Consider the following 11,239-nt stretch of genomic DNA (forward strand, 5'->3'; position numbering starts at 1 on the left):
GGGTCGATGAGAGCATTACTTGAAGCACACCAGGAAACTAAAGAAGCTTATCAAAAACAGAGTGAAAATAAGTGAACTTATCAACTTCCACAAAAAGAAGACTATTTGTTATATTTTTTTAAATCTCGAGGGCTAGTTATAGGTTATTTCCAGCAAGTTTCTTAATGAATAAATGAAAATAGCCTTTGGCTTTTATTTTTTGTTGAAGGTGGTCCATATAAGGGGACTCACACATACTTTGAGATTTTTCTATTTTTTTTTGTTTGAAGTAGAAACTTCGGGTCAACACTGCTAAAATGTAACAAATACGGTCTTAGCTGTCATATACAGGATTTTGTGTGTGATAAAAGCTTTGGCTGTGGACAGAAACGAGTCCGTTTTAGGTGGCACATTTAGAGTGAACCCTGCCAAAAGTGAAACAAAGAGAAAAAGCCTAACAGTTTTGAGGTTTGTGTTTCTGTAACTGTTTTGACATGAGCAAGTTAGCCAGAGAGGGTGAATACAGCCAATGAAAATTTTTTTGAGCGCTCTAGCGCCGTTAGTTTGTCAGAACAGGAGGTGTTCCATATTAGGAGCCGGTCCATATTAGGAGCCCTTCCCCTAAAATTAAATGGTGTTGTCTTCTTTAAACTAAAACTAGTGGCTATTAACTCAAATAACGTACAAAAGCGAAAGTGGACTTGATCCGCCGTCCGGAGTCGCAACATGCAGATAACAAGGATCACTGTTGACAACTTGAATGGTCTCGAGCAAAGAAGTACGGTTTGAATCGGACGATTGTGTATTTGTTTACGATCTGAACCTCAAACATATCACACGATGGTTCATCAAGAATTACAACTTCGAAGTTCGTCATTCACTGAGCTATCCTCACGCTGTCAAGACGTGCCTGGCCGTAGCTGCGCCCTTCCTCACGCTTACCAGTGACCGGTTACCTGTGTGTGAACTGTTTCTCGATGTACTCTGTGGCTGGATAATATCGCTCAACATTCGACCATCGTCTGGATGATACTACATTGCTAAGTCTTTTTCATTCTGTCTTTTTATAAGAGTGTGTGCTATATTCCGCCCTTTCTTAGTTTCTAGCCATTGTTTTTTTTTCTTTTTTTCTTTCTCTCGTGTTTTTTTTTTCTTTTTTTCTTTCTTTGTTTATGTCTTTCCACCTGTAATAATCATGTCGGACAGTACGACTAACTCAACGCTGCCGGTGTTCATCAAAAACAATAACCTGCCCGCCTTTGAAACTAAGGAGTTTTCGACAGCTGAACTGTGTGCGGCTGCAGAGAGAGCCAGCGGTCATAACTCTATAGAGGGTGCCCAACGCATCGGTGGCCTATGGCGTGTGTACCCTGCTACCAAAGAAGGTAGACACACCTTACTTATCGGTGGTTTTGTTGTGCGGGGGGTACAAGTCTCTGTCACTGACAAAAATCCCTTCATTGTGCTAGCAGCGGATGGTAGGCAGGATGAGAGCCCTTCGACTAAAGTCACTGTGAGTAACATTCCACTTTCTTTTTCTGATCTGGAAATCTCCAAAGCTGTGCATTCTCTGGGAGTTGAACTTCGCTCCAAGATTATTCTAGAAAGGGATAGAGACAGCAACGGCAAACTCACCAGATGGAAAACAGGCAGGCGGTTTCTCTACATTACCACTCCCCCCGAACCCCTCCCCCGTACAGTTAGCATAGGCCCCTTTAAAGCTACCCTCTACCATAGAGAACAGGCAAAGAGAGTCCGGCAACTGCACGCAGAATGTGGGCGCTGCTTTGAACAGTCTCACTCCACAGCACAGTGCCCCAACCCCGTTAAATGCAAGCAGTGTCTAAAAGACAACCACAAAGCAGGTGACCCTGACTGTGACATGACCCCTGTCAACAACATGCCCCCTCCCCATCCTCCTCCCCCTCCCCCTCCCCCGTCCAACACTAGCACACAGCCCAAGGCGCCAGAGAGACAGAGACAACGAAGTCCCAGTACCTCTCCCAGCAGAGACAGAGGTCGCTCTAGGACGACGAAGCCTAAACATATCTCTGGGCAGCGCACCCTGCACGGATTTAGTAAAAGAGACGGCAGCTCAGCGAAGCGACAACGATCACGCTCCGGATCTCCGCAACAAAACATGAGCCCGACAACGCAGAACACGAAACAAGCGAGGCTATCAGTGTCACGCACATCCGACAACACTAGCGATGCAAACAATGACACGTGCACCAGGCCTGAAAACGAACTCAGCAACTCACAGGATGCGGACAGTTCCCTATGCTGACCCGTAACCCGTGACCGCGCCCCCGTGTTTACGTGTGCTTTCACGTGCCTCGCGACTTGGCTATGTTAAAGGACAACGAGATGGTTTTTGCGACATTATGATAGACGTGTGTAATGAATGGCGTTTCAATATGTTCTCTTAATGTGAGAGGATTGCGCAACAAAAGAAAAAGAAGATCATTATTTGATTTATTTAAAAAAAGAAAGTATGATTTAATATGTTTGCAAGAATCGTACATTACTGACGATGTAAAAGACCAGTGGGAGAGAGAATGGGGTGGAAAAGTGTATCACTCATCACTTACATGTCAAAGAATGGGACAAATGATCCTAATGAAAAAGAGTTACAGTTGTGATGTGGAAATAATGTTTAAAACAGAAAGAATATTATGTGTGAAAATTATTTCGGATAACAATTGTTTTTACGTGGTGAACGTTTATTTTCCTAATAATTCTTTGGAAAAAAGTCAATTGTGGAAACAAGTAAATGAGTATTTAGAAAATTTAGATGGTGAGAAAATAATCTGTGGTGATTTTAATTGTGTTTTGAATAACGATTTAGATATTGTAAGTGGAGAAAAGCATAAAACGGTTGATGTGGTAAATTTCCAGCAATTCTTAAATAATAATGTCTTAAATGATGTATGGCGCCTGTTTCACACAGATGAAAGGGAGTTTTCCTGGAGTAGGAAGAACCCCTTTATAGCCCGTCGTCTCGATTATATTTTCGTTTCTGATCATTTATTTGATAAAACCCTTTTTTGTAATATTTTGTCAGTACCACACACAGATCATCGTTTGCTTGAACTCAAAATTCAGTTTGTAAATATCAAACGTGGTCCCTCTTATTGGAAATTCAATAACCAATTATTGAGTGATAAATTTTTTGTTGATCTGATGAATGATTTGATTGATGCCTTTTTATTAGAAAATATGGATACGAATGCTCACTTAAAATGGGAATTATTGAAAGTACGAATGCGTGATTTGTGTACAGCCTATGCAGCAGGAAGGAAACGAAAACAAACTAATTATTGTGTTTCTCTTCAGAGGGAATTAGATGAATCTGATACACTATTAGCCAATAAACCACAGGATGAGACACTTTTGATAAAGAGAGAAAATATTAAATCAGAGCTTGAGGTACTGTCACTGGAAAAAGCCAAAAGTGCCCAAGTTCGTTCCCGTGTCCAGTTTATTGAAGAAGGGGAGAAGAACACCAAATATTTTTTGAACTTGGAAAAAAGTAAAGCCAATATGAAAATTATGGACCGGTTGCAAACAAAAGATGGAAGGGTAGTAAATACACAGCAAGAAATTATGAAAGAGCAGGTACGTTTTTTTAAAGATGCATATGAAAAACAATCTGAATTTAACGAAGTGAGCGCACAGGAATTTGTACAAGATTTGAATATACCGTTTCTCTCCAATGACCAAAAAGGCAATCTAGATTCTGATATTACCAAAGAGGAATTAACAGTTGCTCTAAAACTATTAAATAACGATTCAGCCCCAGGTCTAGATGGCCTCACCACCTGTTTTTATAAAGTATTTTGGCTGAAGATTAGGGATGTAGTTCATGCCTCCTTTATATCATCCTTTGCTAATGGCGAGTTATCGACCACTCAAAAACAAGCTGTCTTGACATTAATCCATAAAGGGAAAGAATTGCCCAGAGATGATCTCGGGAATTGGAGACCCATATCTCTGACTAACACAGATTACAAGATCCTCGCAAAATGTCTGGCAAGGAGACTTTCAACTGTAACCGGTGATATTATTCATGAAAATCAGGTTGGTTTTATGAAAGGTAGGAAAATTAGCACAATGATTAGACTTATTGATGACACCATAGATATTATGAATACAATGGATAAACCTGGAGTTTTATTGGCAGTTGATTTTCGACGCGCTTTTGATAGCATATCCAAAGACTTTATTTTGTTTGCTTTTGATAAGTTTGGTTTTGGAGACAATTTTAAGAAATGGGCTTCGGTTATCATGAATAACAGTCAAAGTTGTATTAATTATACAGGGTGGATATCTGAGCATTTCCCTGTGGAATCAGGTATCCGTCAAGGATGCCCATTCTCGCCGATGGCATTTATTATAGCCCTTGAATTGTTAGCAATTAAGATTCGTTCAGATGAAGATGTTGAGGGTATCCGGCTACCCATGTCACCTTTTGAGGTATCACCAATGAGGGTCCTAAAACTGCTCTTATATGCCGATGATGTCACCCTTTTTTTACATGATCAAAGAGATCTGGAAAGAGCTTTACATATTTTAAACATGTTTAAAGCTGTTTCCAATTTAGAAGTGAATGTAAATAAAACTGAAGCCATGTGGATTGGGTCAAACAAATACTGTACTGACCAATATTTTGGTCTTAAATGGAAACGGAAAGTAAAAATCGTTGGAATTGTTTTTTCAAACAATATACCTGCGTCATCAATTGAAGACAACTGGTCTAAAAAAATTCAACGTATGCAACAAATAATTTTTAATTGGTCCAAAAGAAACTTAAGTATACAAGGTAAAATTTGCATTGTTAAAACCTTTCTTATATCTCAGTTCGTTTATATCTTCCAGTCTCTAGCAGTGCCTTATCATGTTTTACATCAAATTAATTCCATTTTGTTCAGGTTTATTTGGAAGAAAAAATATTCAAATACACGGGCGTTTGAAAAAGTAAAACGAACAATTATGTGTAAATTAAAAGATGATGGTGGATTAAATATGATAAATGTTGTGGATATGCACAACTCATTTATGATGTCGTGGGCTATTGGTCTGCAGAACTCTACAGACAATTACTGGTCTGTCACTCCTAGATATGTTTTTTCAAGTTTGGGTAATGGTTTGTCCTGTTTTGACTCTAATGCATCCTCCAAGAAGCTGGTTGGCGTTGTTAACTGCAGATCAGTCTTTTGGAGACAAGTATTGTTAACCTGGCTAGACAACAAACACATTTTGTATGAAAAGTATGATGCCACACCTGTTCCATTGATGAATCAATGTATATGGAACAACATGAATATACAATATAAACATAAATGCCTCTTTTTCAAAGATTTTATTAAATGTCATATTTATCATGTAAAGGATGTCATGAATGAAATCGGTGACATGATTTCATTTGAAGAATTATGTCAAAAGGTTGCTTATAAACCAGCCAGACAATTTGAGTATAATGCGTTATGTACAGCACTTAAAACAAAACTGATTAACGCATTGCCATACCGATATGTTCTGTTGCAGGGTTTGACTCGTATTGGTAATATTACACCAAGGGAAATAAGAACTGTTTTGGTTAATTTCGAGGTACAAACTCCGAGCGCCTGTTCTTTTTGGCAAAGAAAGCATAATATTGTTCTGGAATCAAGACACTGGCTGTTAGCTGTTAATTGTACAAAAGAAGAACGACTGCGTCTGCTTCATTGGAAAATTTTACACAGAATTTACCCAACGAATATTTTACTAAACAAGATGGGTTTATGTCAAACTAATAATTGTGAAGTTTGTAATGAACTGGATACACTTGAGCACTTCTTTTTTCATTGTCAAGAGGTGAGGAACGTTTGGAAACTATGTAAAGACTTTATTTTTAAGCAAATTTATTATAATATAACTTTGAATGAAACAGATATATTATTTGGTTTTTGGAATGAAAATTTAAAAAACGATCAAATTTACTTTATAAATTATTGTATTTTGATAACAAAAATGACCATAGGAAAATTTAAGTATGGGAAGAAGTTAGACTTACGTATTTTATTGGAATTAGAGTTAAACATTAGACAGAAATTTATGTTTTGTATAATATAAAGTTGAAAAAAGAAGAAAAAAAAAAAAAAAAAAAAAAAAAAAAAAAAAACTCAAATAACGTAGCCTACATTGTCATCATTGTCACGAGTTTTCATCCATAACGAGCTGGGTAACAAACAAAACAAAGTTCACATGAGACAATTCGAGGCAGTGAATGGTTTGAGCTTCAGGTAAAACGTGGATTGTCAAATAAAAGCCTGTTTATTTGAAGTGTGGAACCATCGTGGCTGTGGATTCGTGTTTCTGAAGACAACGATTATTAACATTCACTCTCAAAGACCCAATCAATGTTGATAATTGCTGCGGCGACTCATGGTCAGTTTGCAACTTATCTCTGTCATCGCAAAATGCAGAACGAAAAGTCTTAAGACATTTGAAAGAAGGGGCATATGCCAAAAACTTACTGAACTCGCAAATATGATGGCAGCTCTGTAAAAATGTTTGGACTGGAAGAAAAATAATAAACACGTTACGTTAGTGACGTCACACGCAAGTATGACGTAACATCTCGAATATCTGACGCGCTTTGGAGCCCGGAATTGCATTCTAAAAATGACGCGGAGAATATGGTTCCCCGTCACTTATTGTGCGTATTTTTGTTCTTCCAAAATGATGACAAAAACAATGTTTGGTGGCTTGTCAAACTAGCATTTTGTTGTTGGTCCTCGGGGAGCATATCGACTTCTGTTACATCTACTAAATGCGATGTATTACCGCCCGACACTGAATGGTAATTTTCCTTGTTTTTATAAGGACATTAACATTTTGAGTCTTTGAGTCTTGAATCTTGAGTCTTGAGTTAACTTCAACCTCGGCCTTCTGTCATGGTCGATACGGATGAAAAAGAAGATCTATACTTCCCTCGGACCAATAGGAAAACCTGGTCTGTAAAAAAAAAAGCCACCAAACATCTTATAGCATTTGCATTACCTGTCGTTGCGTTTTCGGAAGGCGCTTGAGTTGTTATTGTCGACTGCAGTTGGCCGCAGTACGTAGTGTTGGAAGGGAAGTCACAGGGATTGTCTCCAGCCTGGGTGAACACAGTGGTCCCACTGCAGGTTTGGTCATTTGGGATGCCATTCACACACCACTGGTATTCGTTGCATCTGTCGGGGAACGTGTCTTGATATGGAATGTACTGCGGTCCGTCTGCCGTGCATTCCCATTCTTGACGCGGTGCTGGTCCACTCGTGCCTGCGTGGAATATTGTCACGTCACTTTATCAGCGTTTATTCAACCTAAAATCCCGATAATCACACACACACACACACACACACACACACACACACACACACACACACACACACACGCACGTACGCATGTACGAATGCACACACACGCTCGCACACACACACACACACATACACTCACACACACACACACACACACACACACACACACTAGTAATCATGCACGCGAGCGCTCACACACACACACACACACACACACACACACACATACACACACACACACACACACACACACATACACACACACACACTCAGGCCAACATACAAACACATCCAACAGATCAGTCGGCCAGATTCAGTTATGAAATGACCGCATAGACTCAAATACCAACTTATTGATACAAATTTGATATTGATCGCTGCCTTTTAATTACATATGTACATGCTTTAAGTTCACATGCATGGGCATTGAGTTTATTTGTTGACATACCTCGTACCTGCACACAATGCGTAGTTGAACAAATACTGTTTGACTATTTTCTTTCAAGTCAGTGTCGCTTACACAAATCGGAATTGAGAGTAATAATATTTAAACGCATTCAGCAGTGTTGAATTTCTTACCGGTTTTTTTTCTTCTCCACAATAACAATTAACTGGTACATCGAAATCGGGACTTCATAAATAACGCTTATTAAACTCACTTCTTGAGTTTGTGTTCAAACCATATTTTGAAGGTTAGCCCATAGTATTACAATAGTTGTTGAGGGAATGAAGGATGTTCGAACAATGTCTGTCCTATGTGCCGATACATACATATCTTTCTAGTGGTCGTCTTCTATAATGATATGGACTTACGGAAGGTGGTGGCAAGAGGTTGATCCCGATGGACATTTATTATGAACCATTTTACGAAATAGGGGAAGGGCTCCTAATATGGACCACTTTTTGTTTCATGCTGATAACTAGCTTGTTTTCTTGCGAAGACGTTTCATTTTGTGTTTGGTAGTCCTTCTCTCTTAGGTTAACCGTTAGGCCTAATTAGAGTGAAATAGCTTTGATAGATATTCAGCAAAAATTAAATACAGAAAAAAATCACAAATAGTCCATATTAGGAGCTTGGGCGCCTAATATGGACCAGTGAAGCGGCCTTCACGAATCACTGTAAAAAGACCCCATTACTTCAAAATAACATGATACAACTTAGTGTGCAAGTCAGACTAATTAAAGTATGCTTTAGATTTATTTGTTTCGGGTCGATGAGAGCATTACTTGAAGCACACCAGGAAACTAAAAAAGCTTATCAAAAACAGAGTGAAAATAAGTGAACTTATCAACTTCCACAAAAAGAAGACTATTTGTTATATTTTTTTAAATCTCGAGGGCTAGTTATAGGTTATTTCCAGCAAGTTTCTTAATGAATAAATGAAAATAGCCTTTGGCTTTTATTTTTTGTTGAAGGTGGTCCATAATAATAATAATAATTGTCAGTAAGTACTGGTGTCACATGACTGATGTGAACCAGTTGATTGGCTAATGGCGATGCGCTAAAACTGTTAGCGCACTCTTGGAGTGCGCTAACTTTTCCACAGAGCGTATTCTTCCGCCCTTTGCCTAAGCGAGACTGTGCTCTCATCCTCAGAATTAATTAATGACATGTAGCTTATATTCTCCACAATACCAAAATACTATAAATTCCTGCTTCTCAATTAAAGCAGAAGTGGTTTTTTTCTGACAGATTGCATGTGCCTGTGCCACAGTTGCCACTGATCTAAAAATAGAACCCGCTGTGTCTATTTTTCAGTTTCGACTTGCGAAGAATCTTCTCATAATTATGCCGTAGCTTATTATCCATATTACCAAATGATGAGTTAGTATACAATTCCCAGCAGCTAACAGAAAACACAAGTGTTATTCCGATAACGTACCACTGTTGTTTTTGAAATGAGACTGCAGTGCAGTGCCGTTGTTCGCTTGCCCTAGCCGCCCTAGCAGACGACATAAACCTCGCAGCAAATTAACATGTTGGGCAAATGTGAACAAGCAAACGATGGGGACATACTACGTGTAGGGTTCACAGCATTCTTACGGTTCATATATAATAGTACCAGTCTCCCCGATGAGTGAAGATACAACAGAAGAAACATACCACATTTACTTTGAAAATCCGAGTCTGCTAACCGTGGCCTTGGCCGGAGTCAATTCAAGGGGCAACACTCTGCACAGTCAATCTGTCGAAGCTCGATGAAGGTTTCGAATCGCAAAGAATTAAGGGCAGAGTCCTTTCTCCGAGTTTAAATGAGGTCTCTGTTAAAGATCATCACTTTTTAGCTTAACGCTACTCTGGAATTTACCAACAGAAATTAAAACAAGAGTTTGCGTGTGACGAAAGCACGACACACTTGAGGCAGCCCACACAAAAGTAGATCCAGTGACACAAACCTGACCACACAGTTACGCCTATCCAAATGCGCGTTGCAAAATGTGCGCTTTGAATCTTCTTTTTTCTCTGGCGGTACTGACAATATCGTTATTGAAACAATCCCAGTGCACTAAGGGATTTATAGAGCAAATCTCGAAAATAATTATTGAACTCAGCGCTATGCGCTTCGTTCAATAATGAATTTTCTCGATTTGTTCTATAAATCCCTTAGTGCACTGGAATGTCTCAATAACTTAAATAATAATGCAAACTTTTATAGCGCTATTCTAGAAAATTGTCTACTCTTAGCGCTTTACAATACATACATCGACCAAGCATACTATACACGCACAGGCAAAGAAACCGACCAAACATAACCAACAACTATACATGCACAGGCAAAGAAAACGACCAAACATACAATACACGCACAGGCAAAAATAACGACCAAACATAAGCAAACATACTATAACCAAACATAACCAACATACTATACGCGCGCAGGCAAAGAGAACAATCAGCACATATAATTATTACTGACATCTAATAATGCAGGCATACAGTGACAATCCAATACACAGCCTAAGCACAGCCCATATAAGGGGACTCACACATACTTTGAGATTTTTCTATTATTTTTTGTTTGAAGTAGAAACTTGGGGTCAACACTGCTAAATTGTAACAAATACGGTCTTAGCTGTCATATACAGGAATTTTTGTGTGATAAAAGCTTTGGCTGTGGACAGAAACGAGTCCGTTTTAGGTGGCAAATTTAGAGTGAACCCTGCCAAAAGTGAAACAAAGAGAAAAAGCCTAACAGTTTTGAGGTTTGTGTTTCTGTAACTGTTTTGACATGAGCAAGTTAGCCAGAGAGGGTGAATACAGCCAATGAAAATTGTTTTGAGCGCTCTAGCGCCGTTAGTTTGTCAGAACAGGAGGTGTTCCATATTAGGAGCCGGTCCATATTAGGAGCCCTTCCCCTAAAATTAAATGGTATTGTTTTCTTTAAACTAAAACTATTGGCTATTAACTCAAATAACGTAGCCTACATTGTCATCATTGTCACGAGTTTTCATCCATAACGAGCTGGGTAACAAACAAAACAAAGTTCACATGAGACAATTCGAGGCAGTGAATGGGTTTGAGCTTCAGGTGAAACGTGGATTGTCAAAGTAAAAGCCTGTTTATTTGAAATGTGGAACCATCGTGGCTGTGGATTCGTGTTTCTGAAGACAACGATTATTAACATTCACTCTCAAAGACCCAATCAATGTTGATAATTGCTGCGGCGACTCATGGTCAGTTTGCAACTTATCTCTGTCATCGCAAAATGCAGAACGAAAAGTCTTAAGACATTTGAAAGAAGGGGCATATGCCAAAAACTTACTGAACTCGCAAATATGATGGCAGCTCTGTAAAAATGTTTGGACTGGAAGAAAAATAATAAACACGTTACGTTAGTGACGTCACACGCAAGTATGACGTAACATCTCGAACATCTGACGCGCTTTGGAGCCCGGAATTGCATTCTAAAAAT

The 11,239-nt window shown here is 38.9% G+C and overlaps 1 protein-coding gene across 1 annotated transcript in view; it reads right to left on the reverse strand.

Annotated features, from left to right (window-relative positions):
* The window catches only part of LOC138945885 (mucin-2-like), a gene marked incomplete at its 5' end in the record, with an annotated part of 36,621 nt that overhangs the window by 13,502 nt on the left and 11,880 nt on the right, over positions 1–11,239 (reverse strand). Inside the window, 1 exon segment of the mRNA XM_070317405.1 lies at positions 7,024–7,287. Within this exon segment, the coding sequence (XP_070173506.1) occupies positions 7,024–7,287 (264 nt within the window).

This window comes from Littorina saxatilis, linkage group LG13 (genome assembly GCF_037325665.1).
Source record: "Littorina saxatilis isolate snail1 linkage group LG13, US_GU_Lsax_2.0, whole genome shotgun sequence".
NCBI classification, from domain to species: Eukaryota; Metazoa; Mollusca; class Gastropoda; order Littorinimorpha; family Littorinidae; genus Littorina; species Littorina saxatilis.